This window comes from Aethalodelphis obliquidens, unplaced genomic scaffold, assembly GCF_003676395.1.
Source record: "Aethalodelphis obliquidens isolate GAN/ISIS:26980383/991018 unplaced genomic scaffold, ASM367639v1 scaffold16, whole genome shotgun sequence".
Lineage (NCBI taxonomy): Eukaryota > Metazoa > Chordata > Mammalia > Artiodactyla > Delphinidae > Aethalodelphis > Aethalodelphis obliquidens.
Genome location: NW_020837960.1, coordinates 9157462 through 9178746, shown reverse-complemented (window position 1 = coordinate 9178746; position 21285 = coordinate 9157462). Strand labels below are relative to the sequence as shown.

General features: G+C 38.2%; 2 protein-coding genes across 6 annotated transcripts in view; both read left to right on the top strand.

Moving 5' to 3' along the window:
- The window catches only part of ELF1 (E74 like ETS transcription factor 1), a 105011-nt gene extending 102283 nt beyond the window's left edge, over positions 1 to 2728 (top strand). For all 5 annotated transcript variants that reach the window (XM_027116145.1, XM_027116143.1, XM_027116147.1 and 2 more), the window contains one exon: positions 726 to 2728. In XM_027116145.1, the coding sequence (XP_026971946.1) occupies positions 726 to 1320 (595 nt within the window). In that variant the 3' untranslated portion in view covers positions 1321 to 2728. The remainder of the gene's footprint in view (positions 1 to 725) is intronic.
- A 9678-nt stretch (positions 2729 to 12406) lies between these two features.
- Positions 12407 to 21285, top strand: part of SUGT1 (SGT1 assembly cochaperone of MIS12 kinetochore complex) — a 40418-nt gene continuing 31539 nt past the window's right edge. The window contains exons 1-5 of the mRNA XM_027116141.1: positions 12407 to 12572; positions 12666 to 12723; positions 19155 to 19245; positions 19918 to 19987; positions 20674 to 20744. Of these exons, the coding sequence (XP_026971942.1) occupies positions 12535 to 12572; positions 12666 to 12723; positions 19155 to 19245; positions 19918 to 19987; positions 20674 to 20744 (328 nt within the window). The 5' untranslated portion in view covers positions 12407 to 12534. The remainder of the gene's footprint in view (positions 12573 to 12665; positions 12724 to 19154; positions 19246 to 19917; positions 19988 to 20673; positions 20745 to 21285) is intronic.

The window sequence follows — 21285 nt, the reverse complement described above, 5'->3', positions numbered from 1 at the left end:
GTATCTTTATGACTAAAATATGTGAAAATTACTTGAGCTGAGAAAACTGCTAAAACACGCCTCTATTTTTGCCAAGGGTTGGCCTTATTTTTTGTTCTATCTGCCAGCCTAAAGAACCCTCATGAGTTAATTATATTCATGACTTGTTTTATGTAATATGAACCGTGAACTATTAAAATTCTTCTAATAATTCTGTCTCATACATTTAAGATTGTTTTTTATTTTAGTTAATTGAGCGTTTTCTCTATATATAGAAAAACAGGTTGAAAACAATTATAATCATGTGAAGTTTGGTAATTTGGTTGGGTATATTGATGACATTACCCCTCAAATATTAAAATGATAGTGAGTCCAATATGTTTATTTAAAAGTCCCTAATTTTCTTTCAGGCAGCTTATACATAACTTCCTTGGGAAACATTTTGATATCCTCCTCCCCCAACAAAATTGCTTCCCCATTTGTGTTAATATAGCACTTAGTATAGACTTTTTTTTTTCCCCACCAGATGGTATCGTAGTTAATGGACTGAGAGTTTTGTGTTGGGCATTTCTGTATGTAGAGTGTTTAATGCAGGGTCTGGCGCAATGTTTATGTTGTGTTGAAAATAGGGGAAGGAGCATTTGAAATGAATAACTCATGTTTTGTCAAAGTGAGTTGTCAAATGTTAAGTTTTAAACAATGTAGAATATGCTAATTTCCTCACTTTTATTTCATAATCTCAATAGGACTATACAGGCTCCAGCCCAAGTTCCTGTGGTCGTATCTCCTGGGAATCAGCATTTGCACACAGTAACACTTCAGACAGTGCCAATCACAACAGTTATAGCCAGCACAGATCCATCATCAGGTGCTGGATCTCAGAAATTTATCTTACAAGCCATTCCATCATCACAGCCCATGACAGTACTGAAAGAAAATGTTGTGCTCCAGTCGCAGAAGCCGGGCTCTCCTCCTTCCATTGTCCTGAGTCCTGCCCACGTACAGCAGGTTCTTACCAGCAATGTTCAGTCCATTTGCAATGGAACCGTCAGCGTGGCTTCATCTCCGTCCTTCAGTGCTACCACACCTGTGGTGACCTTTTCTCCTCGCAATTCACAACTGGTTACTCACCCACCTGGCACTGTAATCACTTCAGTTATCAAAGCTCAAGAAACAAAAACTCATATACAGGAAGTAGAGAAAAAGGAGGTTGAAGATAACTTGAAAGAAGGCACTGGGGAAACTGAGCAGCAGTCACAGCCTTATGTGATGGTGGTATCCAATGGATTTACCTCTCAGGTAGCTATAAAAAACGAACTGCTGGAACCCAACTCTTTCTAAGTAATATACCAAAGGAATTACAGATGGTGGTTTTTTAATTGAACATTTTCAGTTGTATGCAAACTATTGATTGATTCTAAGGTAAATTCTCCAAATGTTCCTAATTTTATAGTTACTTGTTAAAAATAATAACTTAGAGTTAATTTTGACTTTGTTAGATGAGGGGAGGAAAACCCAAGTGTTTCCTTTTGTTCTTCAAATGTTTCAGAATTCAATTGTGAAGGAACAGGCGTTTTATACTATGAAGACATTCTTTTGAGATTTTTTCCAGTGGCTATATCATAAGCATTTTTAAAGTTTCTTTTTAAATTTTACATTGTATTAGCTTTTCTGATTCTTCTGTAAATACAGTACTTAAATATGACATCAGGAAATTTACATAGGAGCTATTTTCATTCCACTTGTATAGGTTAAGTCTTGACTCTTTCAAATGCAAGACACCTATTTTATGCCTTGTTAAAATTATGATTTCACTTAGATCGACTTTAGTTTGTTGCACTGTATATTGAACTATGACTATGTAAATTATAACATTAAAAATCGAAATGTGCCCATGATATGGCTGAACCTGTTTCAGAAGCAGGATAATATAAAAGTATCAGCCTAAGAGTGGCTCTCCTACTAACTAGTTGTATAACCTTGGGCAAGCCACTTGACCTTTCTGGGCATCATAAGAGGAGGGATGTATTGGATTAGATTAGATGAACTCCAATTTCCTATCTAGTTCTAAATTTTATGATTCTAAGCCCTATGTTTTAAGCTTATCTCCTACTGTAAATATAGCTAAAATATTGCAGAAAAATTAATGACCCTACAAAATTCATTTTGCTGTTACCTGTTAAGATTTGCTCTGAACCTGAATTCCTCCTAAATACTTTGTTCATTAACTCTTTAGGCCACTGTGCATTGTGGTCCACTAGTAAAAAACTTATGTTGCTGAGTGCTAGATGATATACTGCTTTTCTGAAAGAGTCAGGGCTCTTTAAGGCCCCAGAAAGCAACCAAGCCTTGGGCTAATCTGGCTGAGTAGTCAGTTGCTATGAAAGCATAATTGCTTTATATTTTGGATCATTTTTTTTTATTGAGAGTGGGGGGAGGGGGAATTGCATACAAAGATATACATTATATATCCCAGTTTCTGAAATGCAATAGTTTTTAGATTACTTTTTCAACTGTAAATAATGTACATTTAATTTCACAAGAAAAATTGTTTTCTGCAAATTTTCTAGTATAGCAAAAAGAAATTTTTGTAGTTGAAAGAATCATTATGTTTAGAGGTCTAATGTTATATGTTTTCATGTTACAGAGTGAATTTGTATTTAAACAAAAATTTAAATTTTGGAATCCTCTAAACGTTTTTGTATCTTTAATTGGTTTATTATTAAATAAATCATGTAAAAATCCTGTGTTTTTGTTTTCAAGAAAATGTTCCTTAAGAACAAGTATACAGACAATGTTGCTAGTATTACAGTGTTATTAAACGTTTATATAACAGCCTCCATTAGTCAGATTAGAATTGCAGAATGTCATCCTCTCAGTTTTCCTTTCTACCATGCCAAATGGCAGTTTCCGGACACGACACAATGGATTACAAAGCTCCAAAAATTAGAAAATAAAATGTTCCCAGCGATAATATTAAACACACTCTAAAAAACAAGTTTTCTAATTAGAAATTAGATCAGTTAATTGTTAAACTTGGAAAACACAGAAACAGAAAAATGTAACAAAATTAAAATCTCAATCCACTACGCCTATACCCAGTAGTAACTTCCACTTATTCATTTCCTCAGGTCAGTTAATATTCTTCCCAAATATGATTTTTTTTTTTTTTTTTTTTTTTTTCAATACGCGGGCCTCTTACCGTTGTGGCCTCTCCTGTTGCGGAGCACGGGCTCCAGACATGTAGGCTCAGCGGCCATGGCTCACGGGCCCAGCCGCTCCGCGGCATGTGGGATCTTCCCGGACGGGGGCACGAACCCGCGTCCCCTGCATCGGCAGGCGGACTCTCAACCACTGCGCCACCAGGGAAGCCCCCCAAATATGATTTTTAAAGGAGCATTCTTATCTCTGAAGATGGAGGGAAACAGAGAAGAATCTGAAGGAACAGACCTTGCTAGTTTTCTCCAGTTTACTACCCTTAGCTTATACCCTTCTGTTCCATTGTTTTTCTATGACTTTCCATTCTTCATCAAACCTAGTATAAAAATGTTCAGGCTTAACCATTTCTTTGAGTCTTCATTTCCTTATGGAAGCTCCCATGTTACAGAAAACTTAATATGCTTTTCTTCTTTAATGTCTTTGTCAGTTTGAGCTTTAGGCCCAGGCAGGGACCCTAAGAGGATCAAGGAAGAGTTTTCCTCCCTTAGAACTCTAGCCATGCATCCCCTAATATAATCTCCCAGTACTGAACTCCTGAATAGGGACATAACTCTTACTCAGTACGTGGCCTTTCTACATCAAGTCATTGATTCAACATGTATTAAGGAAGTACCTGCAATGTTACTGTCACTGTCCTTAACTTATAAACCTGCTGCTTTCCTCACTTTCCATTCATGCTTTTTCTTAAAAATTTCATTGAAGTATAGTTGATTTACAGTGTTAATTTCTTTTATACCGCAAAGTGACTCAGTTATACATTTATATATTCCTTCTTTTTTTGGCCACTCGGCATGTGGGATCATGGTTCCCTGACCAGGAGCCAGACCCGCGCCCCCTGCAGTGGAAGTGTGGAGTCTTAACCACTGGACCACCAAGGAAGTCCCTATATCTTTTTCATATTCTTTTCCACTGTGGTGTGCCGCAGAGTATTGAAAATAGTTCCCTGTGCTATACAGTATGACCTTGTTGTTTAAACATGCTATATGTAATAGTTTGCCTCTGCTAATCCCAAACTCCCATTGCTTCCCTCCCCTAGCCCCCCCACCCACCCCGCTCCTTGGCAACCACAAGTCTGTTCTCTGTATCTGAGTCTGTTTTTATTTCATAGATATGTTGATTTGTACCATATTTTAGATGCCACATATAAGTGATATCATATGGTATTTCTCTTTCTGATTTACTTTGCTTAGTATGATAATCTATAGGTCCATCCATGTTGCTGCAAATGACATTATCTCATTCTTTTTGATGGCTGAGTAATATTCCATTGCATACATCTTCTTTATCCATTTATCTGTCAGTGGTTCTTTAACCCACTGTAGTAGTACATTTGCCCTATTACCCTGAAATTACTGTTGCAAAAGTCACTAAAAAGGAATCAATTTCCATATTGCCAGATTCCCCCCTTCTTCTCTTTCTTGACCTCTCCAATATTTGATAACCTTTTATAACTCACTGTTCCTTTAAACTCTCTATTGCCTTTACTTTTGTGTCCAACTCTCTCCGTCCTCTTCCTGCCTTTATAATAATTTCTTAATGTTCCTCTTGGGTTGCTCCAGAGACTTTTTCAAAGGTTAGAGTTCTCCCAAGTTTTATCTAAAGATCACTGTTCTCTGTTGTCTTCACCTTGTCCCCCTTCAATGTGTTCTTCCCCAGTGCAACAGGGGTGCACTTAATTGTACCAAGCCATTCAGTGGTTTCTTACTATCCTCAGCTGGATTTGAGGCCCTGCATGGTTTCACAAAACTCCTTGATCCCACCAGCCTTATCTTCAAATTTTACTCTCCAAATCATACCGTCAGATAGGATTTGGATGCTTTCAATTGCAAGGAACCAAAAAACCCTATTCAAAATTATTCAATAGTACAAAATTAGAAGTCTAAAGTTCGGAGGTTTCCAGGTTTGTTAATTCAGGAGCACAGTAGTGATGTTGAGCAACCAGATTTCTTCCATCTTTCTGCTTTTCTCAGTATTTTGGTTTAGTTTCCAGGATGGCTTCTGCTGTGGTGCAAGATAGCTGCAGCAGTTCTTCTATGTTTCTGTTTATCAGTAAGGAGACCTTTCCCAGAGCACCCTGAGCAGCCATCTCTTCAGAGCTCATTGGCTAGACTGGTCATATATACCCCTTCCTAAACCAAGTGCTGGCCAAGGAAGCAGGATTACCATAGATGACTTAGTCATGTGTTGGGGAGATGGACAGTCAAACAAAATTGGACTCCATAGCAAGGAAGAAGGGAGGAATGATGTAGTCTACTGTCATCTATACACAGCCTTCTTCCCACACATATACTTCCAAAAATGCTCACACCTACAGAAAGCATGATTTCTCTCCTAAAGAGAGATCAGCTGAAGTGTCATCCAGCTACTTGATCCAGTTTCATGACTAGGGTCTTCAAGGTGATTCACAGTCCTCTGTTTCAGATCACCTGTGGCCCCTGCTTTCTTGTCCTCCACTGCCACACCAGCATGAGCACTGGGAATAAATCTCTTTCCAAGGCTTCTCAGCTTTAGAATACATTTCTTGATGGTGTCAGTTTGATGTCCTGTCTCAGGGTCACCATTTTCCCAGTCTGGAGTAGTTGTCTTCAGTGCCTTGCATCCTTTCTTTTCCATCTGGCGGGTGATACATACTAGAGTCTGTTTTGTAGCATTCCACTTCCAAATACCAAACTGTCAGTTTGGGTTCTTGGTCGTTAGCAACAGAGATGGATTCTGGTTTTCAGCATAAAAGAAATTTTATTAGAAGAATATCATGCAGTTTACAGAACAGACAAAAAGACTAGAGAATCAGAGTCAGTCTGTGTCACACAGTTAAACAAATCGCAAAACCATATTGCACAACTGGTCCACTTGGAGCCACTGTTGCCAAGCACCTAAACACCGAGCTTTGTACCACTGTCTCTACTGCTTCCGAAATTTGAGAGAATAGAATTTGCATCTAGAGAGAATAACCAAGGTCCTTCCTTGACTCCTTACGTTAACTAGCTACCAATTTATGTGACTGGCTGCCCAAAAGAATGACCGATGTCCTCTATCGGGGCAAATCTAGATTTTTATGGGGTACACAGTTTGGTGGTTGGATGGGTGAGGGGAACTTACTTAGGAAAAACAGAAAAGTAGAATACCAACTTAGAGGGTTTGAAGGGGCTTATGCAAATGAACAGCCCTAAACGCTGTACTTGCCAACTCTTTGAGCTCCCTTTACTTTCCAGACCTCTGCACTTGCTGTCACTCTGCTTGGCACAGTTGCTCTCATTCTATTTGGCTAAATTCTATCTTCTACCTTCAGGCCTCAGCTTAGACATTACTTCCTCTGAGAGCTTTCTCTGAGTTCTTAAAAGTTCCCCACTACTGTCATAGAGCCTTTTAGTTTCTCATTTGGGCACAGATGACACTATAATAATTGACTGCTGGTATGTGTGATTCCAACACTACATTATAAAGAGCCAAGACTGTAGTCATTTTAGTACCCTCAGTCCCTACTGTAATATCTCCACATAGTAGGTACAGTACTCCATAGTTATTAAATATGTGACTAAGCTACATACATGTTCTCCTTACCTGTTTTTATGTTCGTGTTCTCATGTTGCTAACCACCATCTGTGTGCCAATGACTATCAATTCTTACCTACAGCTCCAAGCTTGTTTTACAGATAGCTTTATAGAGCTATAATTGACATACAATAAGTGGCACATATTTAAATAGAGTATAAAATGAAATCATCGCCATAATCAAGTAGTGAACCTACTCATGTTTGGTGAACATTAGCCTAAAAGTTTCCTTGTGCCCCTTTGTAACCACTCCCTTCCTGCTGATCTGCTTTCTGTCTACATAGATTATATTAGTTTGCATTTTCTAGTATTTTATGTAAATGGAGTCATATAACATGCACTATTTTTTTTGCTCTGGCTCCTTGCACGTAGCGTTAACTTTTTTGAGATTCATCCATGTTGTAGTCTGTATCAGCATATTTTTCCTTTTATTACTGAAAAAATTCCCTTGTTTTCTTATAATATTCTATTACATGGATATACTAGTTTATCCATCCACCTGTTAATGGACATTTGGGTTGTTTCTAGTCTTCAGCTATTATCATTAAAGCTGTTAGGAATATTCCTGTACAAATCTTTATATTGGACATGTATTTTCATATCTGTTGAACAAATACCTAGGAGTGGTCTGGCTAGGTCATACGATGGTTGTACCATCTTACGTTCCCACCAGCAGTGTATGAGGCTTTCAGTTGCTCTACATCCTCTTCAACATGCTCTTTTATATTCAATATTTTTGCCATTTTAATGGGTGTGTAGTAGTATCGCATTGTGGTTTTAATTTCCCTAACGACTAATGATTTTGAGCAATTTTCATGAGCTTACTTGACATCCATGTATCTTCTTTGATGAAGTGATTGTTCAGTTTTTTTGCCCATTTAAAAATTCCCTTGTTTTCTTATTACTGAGTTTTGAGAACTCTATATATTCTGAATACTAGCTCTTCATCAGATATATGATTCACAAATAATTTCAAAGTGCAGAAACTTCTAAATTTTCATAAAGTTTATCAACTTCTTTTATGGATCATGCTTTTGGTGTCATATCTAAGAAATCTTTGTCTAACCCAAGGACACAACGATCTTTTTTCTAGAAGTTTTATAGTTTTAACATTTAGGTCCATGATCCATTTTGAGTTAGATTTTGTAGATGGTGCAAGGTATATATTGAAGTTCACTTTTTTGCTTTTGTATATCCAATTTGTTGAAAAGACTATCCTTTTCAATTGAAAAGTCTGAAAGGACTATCTTTTTCAACTGTCCTTTCTGCCCTGAATTACCTTTGGACCTTTGCTTAAAATCAGTTGTTCATACACATACGAATCTCTGGACTCTCTTTTCTGTGCTATTGATTTGTCTATCTTTGTACCAATACACAAGATTGATGTGTTGAAATCAGGTAGTGTTAGTTCTCCAACTCTGTTATTTTTCAAAGTTGATTTGGCTATTCTGAGTCTTTTGCATTTCTATTTAAATTTCAGAATCAGTTTGTCAACTTATAAAATGGAAAAAGTCTTTGGGATTTTGATTGGGATTGGGTTGAATCAATAGATCAGTTTGGGAAGAACTGACATCTTAAGTCTGAATCATGAGCATAGAGTATCTCCATTTGTTTAAGTGTCTTTAATTTCTCTCAGCAATATTTTGTAATTCTCAATGTATATGTTTTGCACATCTTTCGTCAGATTTAATTTTCAGTATTTAATATTTACTGCTATTGTAAATATCATTTAAAAAAATTTCAGATTGTTTTTCATTGCTGACTGTTTTAATCTTTCCCCCTACTGAAGCATAAAGTGCACAAATCTTAAGTGTATAAGTTGAAAAAATTTGATACGTGACTACATTACTGTAATTGTCACCTAGTCAAGATATATAACATTTCCCACATCAGGAAGTCTTCCTCATGGCCCTTCCCAGCCAGGAGATCACTCTCTGACGTCCCTCACAATGTTTTTTATTTTCATATAAATGGAATCAACCAGGATGTACTCTGTCTGGCTTCTTTAGCTCAACATGATGTATGTGAGGTTCATCCATATTGTTGTGTGTACTGGTAGTTCATTCTTAGTCTTTGATCTCTAGTATTTTTCTTCTGTGAAAGGACATTTAGGTTATTTCCAGTTTTTGCTACTGTGACTAACGTTGCAATCAATATTCTTGTACACAAACTTAAGTATTCTTTTCTCTTGGGCATATGCCTAGTGGTAGAATTTCTGGGCAATAGGGTTCATGTACGACTAGCTTTAGTAGATAGTGTCAAAGTTTTCTAAAGTAGCTATACCAATTTATACTCTCCCTAGCAATACGTGAAAGTTACAGGTGTTCCATATCCTTGTCAATACTTGGCACTGGAATTCTTTTTAATTTTAGCCATTTTGGTGGGAGTGTTTAGTACCAAATTATGATTTTACTGTCCCTGATATAGCTATTGATGTAGAACTTCTTTTCATACGCATATTGGCCATTTAGAGAACATCTGAAAATCAACCAAAGTAATTAACATTAACTTATTAAAGAAAAAATAAACATGGACATTTCAATAAAGGCAGAAAAAGCATTTCATATTGAATGCTTTCTCCCTAATGTTACAATCAAGATAGGAAGTCCATCATCACTACTTTTACTCAACACTATAGTAGACATCCTAGCCAGTGACAACCAGCAAGAAAAATAAAAGGTATAATGATTGCACAGGAAGATGTCAAACCATCTATCACAGATCACAAGACACTGTGATGACTAAAATTCTAAGAGTCTACAAAGTATTAGAAATAGTAAGGGAACTTAGCAAGATGGTTGAATATAAGGTCAATATGTAAAAACCAGCAGTGTTTCTATACACTAGCAACAAATATTAAAAATTTAGAATGCCATTTAAAAAGCATAAAAACCCTCAAATACCCAAGAATAAATTTAATGAAAGATATGTAAGACTTCTACACTGTAACCTACAAAACACTGCTGAGAAAAATTAAAGACCACTTAAATAAATGGAAGGGTGTATTATATTCATGGATTGGAGGAATCAACATAAAGATGTCAGAAAAAAAAGAAATGGAGGCAACCTAAATGTCCATCAACAGATGAATGGATAAAGATGTGGTATACAAAAAAAAAAAAAAAAAGATGTGGTATACAGATATACGATGGAATACTACTCAGCCATAAAAAAGAATGAAATAATGCCATTTGGAGCAACATGGATTGGTACAGAGATTACCATACTGAGGTAAGTCAGACAAAGGCAAATATCATATGATATCACTTAATATGTGGAATCTAAAATATGATACAAATGAACTTATTTACAAAACAGAAACTGACTCACAGACATAGAAAACAAACTTATGGTTACCAAAGGGGGAAGATGCGGGGAGGGAAAAATTAGGAGTTGGGGTTAGCAGATACAAGCTAGTATATATAAAACAGATAAACTACTGCATAGGATAGGGAACTATATTCAATATCTTGTAATAAACTACAATGGAAATGAAAAAGAATATCCATCTATCTGTATCTGAATCAGTCTGTGTACACCAAAAAGTAACACAACATTGTAAATTAACTGTACTTCAATTAAAAAAAAATTAGGATCAGTTTTCCCCAAACAGATTGATCTATAGATTCAATGCAAGCCCAGTTAAAATCCTAGCAGGATTTTTTGTCTTGGGGCGGGGGGTGGGGGGGTTCTTTTTTTTTTTTGAAATTAACAGGTTCGTTCTAAAATTTATAAATAAATGGAAATAAGTTCTAGAAAATGTATAAAATGTAAATACAGAGGCCTTTGACTAGCCAAGGCAATCTTTAAGAAAAAGTTATAGGGCTTCAAGACTTATAAAGCTACATTAAGATAGTGTGGGACAAGGTTAGACAGACCAACGTAATAAGAACCTGGAAACAGACCCTCATATATGTGGTCATCTACTTTACAGCAAAGGTGCCATAATCATTTAGTGGGGGAAATGGCAAATGACAGCCTTTTCAGCAAGTAGGGCTGGGTCAATCGTCTATCCATAAGGGGGGAAAAGGAAACTTGATCCCAACCTCCTACCTTTCATAAAAATGAATAAACCTGTCTGTGAAAGGTAAAATACTCAAGCAACAAGAAGAAAACACAGGTGACTATCCTCATGGCTTTGGAGCAGACAAGGCCTTACATATGATACAAAAAGCATTGATCACAAAAGGAGAGATCAGCAAACCCAGACAGTTTTACCTCAATTATTTCTGTAATTCTTACGATCCCCTACAATCACTAACCTATTTAAGAGTCACTTGGCCTGTAATACAGCAGTTGTCTCCCAACAACTGTTCTTTTCCCTTTAATCATTCTTCCATAGTACAGACAGAATAACATAAAAATGCAAATTTAACTGTTACTGCCTTTTTTGAGTAAAAATCCTATAACAGGTTAACATCTTTAAGAGAATTACATCCAAACTTCTCAGCAGATTACAACTAGCCCTTTATGATCTGGCAGTTACCTGCCTCTCCACCACCCAGTCAGTCTGCTTCTAGCTTGAATTTTGGCTCTACCAATTTCAGAGTTCACATTATCACTTTCTAACACTCGGCCTATTCTGCCTGAATTGCCTTTTCCATTTCCTTCACTAATTCGAATTCATCTTTCCAGACTGAGGTTCCGGTACAACATATTTGAGGATGCCATCCGTATACCTTATATTCGGCTATCACATCACTGACTATTGCCCTTCTTTGGTTTTAGCACTTTGAACAAAACTGGCTTAAGTTTCTGGAAGGCGTTAACATCATTGAATCCCAGGACTTAGTTTAGATTCTGGATGTGGCAGACACTCGAGTTCAGTTACTTGTTTACCTCTACTGAGAGCCGCTCACTCCCACTCCTTCCTGCTCCCCCCCCCCCCGCCCCCATCCCTGTCCCGTGGAACTTGCTGGAAGCTTCTTCTATCTGAATTGCACGGGTCAAAGGGCGGTGACGGAAGGCCTGACCAAAGAGGTGGAAAGTAAAGCAGCACTGAGACAAATTCAGGCCACCTTTCTCCCTTCAGTGCCTTCGGATGGTACACGTTTTTCTTCTGTCTGGGAAGCCAAGTAGGAAGAAAGCCTGGGCCTGTGTCGTTCTGGGGAAAGGAACAGTTCACCCGCACCGGAACCAAAAGGTTTCCTCCAGTCCAGCCTCTGCAAGGGCGGAGCGACTTCCGGCGAGTCCGAGGCCTTTAGGGTTCCCAGCGCCAAGATCCCGGCATCGACGCGCCATCCGGAACTCGCTCCCGGAAAAGAACACGTAGCCGAGAACGTCACGGGTCACGAAAAGCTTGGCTGCCTCCGGAAGCCATGATGAGAGCTGCAGAGAAAAGGGAGCTCGATGTGCCTTGTGTTATTATTATTAACAGACATACAAACGACCCCAAACGCCACACGTTCCTGAGCGATAACAGTACGACACAAAAGTCCTTTCGACCTACCACCCACTGAGGCTCTGCGGCTGTGTGGGTGCGCGCAGGGACTGGTTTACGCCGCGGCCTGCGTAACCATGGCTGCAGGGGGCGGGGCCTGACAGGCTGCTCGCCGGCCGGGGGTGGGGGCGGGGTGGGCCAGGAGAGTCGGTCCTCCAAGGTCCCAGCCCAACACGCGCCCGCGCTTCGTCTCCCCTCCCCTCGCGGCACGCTACGTGGCTGCTCATTGGCTACGTAGGACGGAAGCTCGGTTGGTGTTTCTCCAGAAGTTCCCCCTTGGGCGGCGGCGGAGCTGGTAACCTCGGTAGGAGCAGCACCAGCAGCGGTAACAGTAACTGTTAGAGATGGCGGCGGCTGCTGCGGCACCTGCAGCAGCCCAGAGGTGCGTGTTTTTCCTTCTCTTTGCTATTATTTGTATCCCCCTTCGTCTTTCTTTAGTTAGAGAGCCCTGCTGAAGTCGTTGTTTTCCTGGCAGGTTTTTCCGGAGCTTCTCTGATGCTCTGATCGACGAGGACCCCCAGGCGGCGTTGGAGGTGAGAGAGCCGGTTCACTGTGCTCTGGGGAACGCAGCCGCGTTGGGTTCCGGCCCACCCCGCCTCTTCCCAGCACTGTCTTCCTGGGGTCGGGGCTGCTGCTTTTCCTGTCTCAGCCCCGATGTTGACAGACTCCGCCTCTCCCTTCTGTGTCCCGCAGCGGCCCGGTTACGCTTCCCATCCCTAGTCCGTTCCTGTATCCTTGGAGCTGCTTAGTAAAACCTGCTCTCCATTTTGGGGGTAGAGGTAACATTCATAGTTGGTCTGAAAGGGCTTGTTTGTTTTTTAAATGGCATTTGTGACTGAGAGCAGAAAGTGAAATCTAAGGCTTGATGTTTATTCATTCGGTTTTTCGTTTGACAATCATCCTTGCCATTTCTGTGTACCAGGTTTGTGCTGAGTGCGTGTATGAACTCACACTATTGGAACAGAAACCTTTTCCCGTGTGTGCCCGAAAATTTCCAGATGTCCAGTCACTGTTCATTACCCACTCATTTGTTTATTTCTCAAAACAATTTCTTGGGGGCAACTGTGGAAGGCACTGTCTGCTCTGGATTAAAGTCTTATTTATGTATTTAACTGACTTGGAAGGCACTTTGTGTTTGTGTTAAGGGAAAAACTATAACGCTGTGAAGGAAAGCAAAAGAGCAAGAGTTAAATAATAATTTGAAGTAATAAAGAGAGCCCAGACTAAGAATACATGGTGTAGTGGGTCACAAAATTTAGCCAGGGGTTTCTTGCTTTGAAGCATAAAAAAGAGGAAACTTTGTTTTGCTCTTATGGCTTAACATATGTAAGGTTAGGAATTTGAGGCAAGAGAACCTTTTTCCTAGCTATGACTTCTAAAAGAAATTTGTTCCGTGGTTAGTGGAGGAGGTGACATTTGAGAAGAGGCATGAGGGAGTGAGCTTGGAAGCTCTGGGGAAAGATTATTTCAGGCAGGAAGAGGAGTCAGTGTCAGGATGCTGAGGTAGGAATGAAGTCAGCTGTGCAAGGAGCAGCAAGAAGGCCCATTTGGTTAGAGTGGGATGAAAGTGGAGTAAGAAATGAGGTGGGGAGGAAACCAGGGCGTGGGTCCTTTGGGGCCTTTTAGGTTGGATTATGCTTTTGGGGCTGGGATACGAACACCTTCAAATAAAGTGGTTGATTACTCGGTAGTGTTGTGATGTTTCCTAGTGATGCTTTTGGGATCACTATTAGAGTAATGTTACCAGAGGCACTGAGAGTTTTTCTCCATAATTCCTTATGTCAGCTAAATAGCTGTTAATTTTCAGAATCTACCTTTGTTATGGTCCTCTTAGGCCCCATGCCTCCTTTGGAAATCTAGTTTATATAATAGTTGCTATTAAAGGATATTAATGTAATGAATTCTTTGTCACGTTACATCTCAGTTACTTTTAAAATTATTTATTGAAGTGGGATATCTAACACAAATCTTAAGTCTGTACTAATGAACTTGAAGTTTTACATGTATGTATACCACCCAGATCAAGATATAGAATACTTCCATTCTCAAGGCTTTCTCATGTTTTTCCCCAGCCAATAATTCCTCTTACCCACCTGTTCTGTACTCTGTCACCATCAGTTAGTCTTTCTTGGACTTCATATAAAAAGTATCATACACTAGGTATTCAGTTGAGTGTAGATACTCTGTCTTGCTTTAAACATTATGGGAGATACATCCATAAGTTATTTGCTTTTCACTGCTGTGTAGTATTCCACTGTATTAATATAGCACAGTTTATTCTAACAGTGAACATTTGGGGTATTTCCAGTTGTTAGCTAGTATGAATAAAACCACTGTGAATTTTCTTGTACATGTATTTTGGTGAACACATGCAGTCCTTTCTTTTGGGAGTGCATTTGTTTTTTTGTTTCTAGGAGTGAAATTGGATAGTGTGGGTGTGTGATTAGCTTTAGTACATTTGTCCGTAAAGTGTGGCTCTTGGACCAGTAGCATCAGCATCACTTAGGAACTCAGAGAAATGCAAATTCTTGGACCCCACCCCAGATTTTGTTTTTTATTTTTTTTGGCTGCGCTGCAGGCATGTGGGATCTTAGTTCCCCAAACAGGGATCAAACCCGTGTCCCCTACAGTGGAAGCATGGACTGCCAGGGAATTCTCCACCCCAGATTTTCTGAAAGTACTTATGGATCTGGTAGGCCAGTACTCCTTACCCGTCCATTTTACAGAAGAAAACAGACCCAAAGAAGTCCAAGTGATCTGTCATAGAGATGTATGTGGCCAGTTAGAGGCAGAATAGGGGCCTCAGGACACATGTTTCCTGATTCTTAGTCTAGTGCTGTAGAATAGCGGCTTTCAAAAGCATGATCCCCAGACCTTCTGCAGAAGAATCACCTGGGAATTTGTTAGAAATGCAGATTCTCAGGACCTACCACAGGACCTACCACCTGAATCAAAAACTGGGAGTGGAGAGAATGATCATGATAAGAACCAGCTTGTGTTAAGAGGAAATGTTCTTTTTAAAACTTAAGATGACCTTCTCACAGAGATAAACAGGCAAATGTTAATTACTAAGTAATTGGTAATAATGAGTAGGGCCTGAACCTTGATGAGAAGTGAGAGTCTGTTTCCCTCTAGATTTTCCCAAGGGTTGGTTTAACAATAGCTATTTTAAAATTAAGGTCGCTTGATATTACATCAGTTAAAATGTCACATTTTTATATAAGACCATCAATTAAGAATAAAGAGAAAGTGTATCAAGCTGATTACATTTTTCATTCATTAAACAAACAACGTTAGTGGCAAATGCTGTACTGGGAGCCAGCGAGCTAAAGATGAAACTACTGTAGTGAGGGAGTTTGTAGTCTAGTGGAGAGAGACAGGCAAGTCAACAGATCATTAAAATATAAGTACTCCAGTGGAGTGGTGTATCAGGTACAGTAAAGAGCATAGCAGAGGCTAACTGGGGAAGTAAAAAAAACTTTGCAGAGGAAGTCTTAATTCAGTAGAGGGAGGAAACATATATGTGGATTATGAGAATCTTTTGAGGCCCAGTGTGAGTAGTGCTTAAGAGCATGGGCTCTGGAATCAGACTGCTTGGGTCCATAGCCTGGTTTCAAGAAAGTTCCTGCTATCACTTTTCTGGATCAGGTTTCCTGTCTGTAAAATGGGATTAACTAGGACCACTTGAAAGGGTGATTATGAGGATAAGTAATGTAAGGTACAAGGGTGAGGCCCTTGAGGTAGACATCTTACAGATTCTTCTCTAGGTTCTAGCCACGCTGGCTTGCTTTCTGCTACTCAAATGTGTCGAGCTCAGTCCTGGTGCAGGGCCTTTGGACTTGGCAGTTCTTTTGCCTAGAACGTACTCTCTATTGACTACCTCTTGTTTTGCTTGGAAATGCTCATCACTCTAGATTTCTCTGAAATGTCACCTTCTCAAGGAAGCTGTTTTCTCTGACGACCTTATCTGAATTGGGCCCCAATGTAAGCTTCAAGAGTGCAGGGGTTTTGTGTATCTGTTTACCACTGTGTTCTCAGCGTAGTGCCCGGGATGTAGTAGGCACTCAGGTGTGTTAAATGACTCCTACCACAATTCTTGGAACAACTGTGAGGTGCATTTACAAGGACGCTGAGGCTAAAGAGATTAACTTGCTCAAGGTTATCGAGTTTAGAAGTGACAAGTCGCAGGTTCAAGGCATCAGGGTCATCTTCTGGAGGAGTGGGTAGGATTGGGGTGTATGATATAATTGTTTGGGAGCTGACTTTGAAGTAGTTGACCACAGATAGCTTTGTTGAGGGCATAGCTGGTTAGCATAAAGTATACCAGTTCTACATGGTTATGTGATTTTTCTCTAGGGGTGCTTGCTAGTTTAGGAATGGAGAAGGCTTGATACTCTTGTTTATCCATGATTGGGGTTTAGCTGTGACTAGAAGAAAATGGCAAGTGGAGTCAGGCTGAGATATTCAGAGCTAAAGGCCTTTAAATGTTAGGTCAGTCTGAGCAGTCTGCTTTTGCTTTTAATCTTAACAAGTAACCTTTTTGGATAGCATTTTAAGAGAGCCAAAGATTTGGAAATTAATTTTCTAAGATCCAAGTCTTAAACAATTTTAATGCCTTAAAAAGGAATTTTCCCCCTCTCGTTCTGTGTTATCAGGGTACTTCCTTTATCATTATCTTGTTAAAGATTTCAGTGTAATTATATTTTACACTTCATGGGTTTCTTTACTTTTGTGAACTATAACACAACCCATTTTCTGTGAGAAGTACTATATCTTTGGATACGTTTTGTGTAAGTCTGATTAAATAGCCCTTTGCTGCTGTGATTCAAATGTTGGCCCTGAAGTCCTTGCCTTTTGAGATACCTCTCTTTAGTCCCTTTGTATTCTAGCAGCCAGCAGCTGTTGTCACAGAAACAGTAGAACACTGAAAACACTGCCACAAGTCAGATGTAGTTAAGACAACCACAAGTAATTATTTTAACGTCACTTTTTCTGGTATATTCCTTATTCAAAATAAATTTATTGTTGTGTTTTATTCATGACTTACAAGTTGGTGTGTTATAATGTTCAGTTTGTGTTGAGTGGTTTTTTGGTAACTTTTTTTATTGATAGCTTAATAAGTCAGTTGCTTAGTTTATTTAACTGAATGACCATAACTGGTTCTCCTTAACCAACAATTGGTTTGTGTTTTTAAAGGTCACTTGCAAGTTGGTTCAAAATTCAGAAGTTTATACCTGACTCCTAAAGAAAAGGAATATTTTATTCATCTTTGAACCTCCAGTGTCTGGCCTATGTTTATTCCATAATATGTGTTTAAAAATACTTTTTGAAAAACAAACAGAAAAACCTGACTACTGAAAAAAATAAAAATACTTTTTGAATTGATGATCCAGATATTATTATAATCTGTAACAGCCTTTTTGACCTATAATATACATTTTCTGGGTGAGGAGAGGCTGGAAATGTGGTTTTATGATATATTTGAGTAGATATGTAGGAAGCCATCAGCTGTTTTCAAAATTGTTTGAAAGCTTAGTGGAAGATGGTGTTTTTAGCTTAAGAATGTCAAAGTATTAGAAAATCTTGTATTAGTACAAATGTTAGATGGTGTGTGAAAGAAACTTGGAGTAAAATTTTACCATGAGGCAATGTTTAGTGGTTAAAATTTGATTTGGAGTCAGACAGACCTGGATTTGAATCCTATCTCTGGCCCAGTCACTGACTGGGAAGTGAGGGAATGGATTTTCTGCGCACATCTGGGGGAAGAGCATTCTAGTGAGAGGGAGCAGCAGGTGCAGGGTCCTGAGATGTTCGAAGAACAGCAAGGAGGCCATTGTGGCTAGAATGGTGGCGCAAGGAGAAGAGTTTTAAGAGGTGAGATGAGAGGGAGAGCAGAAGGTTATATCGAGGAGGGCCTTGCAGATCATCGGAAGGACTTGGGCTTTTGCTATGAGTCAGCTGGAAAGATGTTGGAAAATTTTGAGCAGAGACATAGTAACAAGATCTGATTTTCATTACTGCTTGGATCAGGGTGATAGGGGTTAAGATAGTAAAAAGTGGTTTAGATCTTAGGTATGTTGGGTTTTAGGTTTACGATTACCAAGTATAGTACACATTGCTTTGTGAGAATCACACTGCGAGGTTCAAGCAAAGCCACATGTGTGGCTATTGAAGTAATTTTGCCTGTTAAGAAAACTACCAAGTCCCTAGGGTGTGTGGGCAATGGGTAGAGAATCAAAGCCTTCCTGTTTGCCTGCATTTGTCCTTGGCTTCACTGATCGTGCTCTCTCTTCTTGCATCAGTATTGTTCCAGCTACCACTTATGAACTGTGACTGCCCAGACTGGCAGAGTTTTAATCGCTCTGTTAATTCTTGATCAACTGATAGTAGCTATCTATGAGATATTGTATCTGGGCTTTTGACAGAATGCTGTAATTTCTTAGGCCATTGATAAGAGGATAGGAGAGGACCAGGTAAACTTGATTATGTATTTATTGGTTCCATTAACCTCTCTGAGCTCTAGGTTTAACTTCCATTTTTTAAATTTTTTTTATTTTTGTTTTTATTGGGCAGCTTCACATTTTCTAGGCATCTCAAACTCTACATGATCTTTGAATCTTCTCCAAATTAGAAGGAGAAAATCAGTGGTGGTCAATGTATATGAACTAAACTCTCCAGAATAAATGAGGTGATAATAATGACCATTTATTGAGTTCTGCTGTAGGCCAGGAACTGCTAAGTGCTTTAGGTAGATGTTACATTCAGTTGTGGTCTTTTGAGGGGAGAAGGGAGGAGAAAGGGGGATATTGATCCTCTTGGAAAGAAAAGCTCCAAACTTGTTTCCCTGTTATCTTTCCTCCAAATACTTTATGATAATAGGTTATTTGATTAAAAATCATGTTTAATTAGAATTCGATGGCTTTTAAAAAACATGTACTGACACTCAACGTGTTTGTATTTGTAGGAGCTGACTAAGGCTCTGGAGCAGAAACCAGATGATGCACAGTATTACTGTCAAAGAGCTTATTGTCACATTCTTCTTGGGAATTACCGTGGTAACTTTTCTTACAAAGTATATTGACTCTATAAGTTACTTACAAATTTTGCCCAAGATACAATGAATCAAATAAAATAAAGGTTATCTTCCAGGATTTTTAACTTGGTCTTTCATACAAGGTAAAGTAGCCGAAATGTGACAAACATGTTAAGCATCACCCATTTAAATTTTATGGTTGTCCGTTCTTTCTTCAGTGGGTGTAGAATTTGTACAGATTTCATTCATGGTTACTGGATATGCTAACAAAGAATAACATCAAATTTACTATTTTACAAAGTATTTAAATGAATTCCCTTGTTTTATTTTTTATAAAAAGAATGTATTTCTATATTCTGTAATTTTAATTATCTGGATAGATAATCTGAGTAGGGAGAAATTAAATACCTTGAGTCAGATTACATAAATGATGTTAATGAGAAAATTAGATGAACTTTGTGATACAGAGCTTTATTCATTGCCTGAAGCGCTTTAAGAAGGAAGTTCAATATTAGGTCATTAGGAAGGTATGAGGGTAATTTTATTTTGGATTAACTTTTCCTAATTTAAAATCATTTGTCCATTCCACCAGCTTGAAAACTTAAAAATCAGAGGCTAATTCAAATTTTGTGTGTAGTATTTGTTAGGATCCATAAGTAACTGACTAAAAAACCCATTTTTTTTTCATATGCAGACGCTGTTGCTGATGCAAAGAAATCTCTTGAACTTAATCCAAATAGTTCCATTGCTCTGCTGAGAAAGGGGTATGCAGTAACTACTCTTCTTGCTGGGTCTGGACTATAGTTTCTTGAATGAATTAATTGTAAGCTTTATATAAATAGTAAATTCTGTATTTATACATTTTATAGCTGAGATAGGATTCAATTTTAGGTATATTTTATACTTTTATTGTAGTATAGTTAGTATATATATATATATAGTTTAAAATAGTGATGGTTGAAGGCAAAGTCTAGATGAAACTCTTGGATTTCACATCCCTTTTTTGCTTCATCATTTGGAATTTACTGTATTTAATTGACTAGAGAACATCTGTTCCTCACCCAAGCTGGACAGGCTACATTTAATGAAGACTCTGTTATCTGTGTACTTTGTATCCCAGTTTGTTTCTGTTGATAAGTGTGACTTTATTCTTTAAGAATCAGAAACGTCTTTAATTCCTTAATATAACTATATTTTGGAATAAGCAAGTATATACAATTAAAATCAAGAAATTCCTTCTGAAATGAGTTCCAAAATTGGATTCTAATGGGAATTATACTAGATATTATAGTAGAGTATTTTAGGAAATCTCTTGGCTGGCTTATTAACATATACTTAAATTCTTTCTTTTAATAGTAGGAAAAATAGTTTCTTTTTTTTTATTATTTAGAAAGAAGGCTGTTTTTCATGATCTCATGTGTGTGTATTTGTTTTTAATATTCTCATGCAGGATATGTGAATACCATGAAAAAAACTATGCTGCTGCTCTAGAAGCTTTTACAGAAGGACAGAAATTAGATAGTAAGTATTAGAATTATATGTTAGTACACTAATCCATTATACCTATGTGTCTTAAATACCATAGCTGAATTTTGTTAGTGTAATCTCAAGTTAATTATAGAAACCCAGCTTTTTTCTCTTCTTGATGACATTTCGTGTTGATTGCAGAATTTGAATTTACTTAAAAATTGATTAAATTGGCCTTTCTTTAGCACTTAAATCACAGATAAACTATCATCAGAAGCAGAAAACTACATAAACACTTAGTGTGCTCCCAAGTACTTAGTCTGGCTTTATTTTTTTTCTAATGGATAAGTGAAAGTATAATTTGCTCTCACATTCAGAAGTCTATTTAAGTGATTATCCAGATGGCTGAGATAATGAAATCTTAAAATGAAAATTTTTATTGAGAAATGAAGTGTTAAGTTTGGGGTAAAGTATGATAGGGTATTGAAGAAACATGGAGGTTTGAGAGTATTGTGAGTTTCTGATATCACCTTTTTGAGAGAAATAGATGAAAATTATCACAGCAATATAGATATCTGTGCATAATATATAGAAA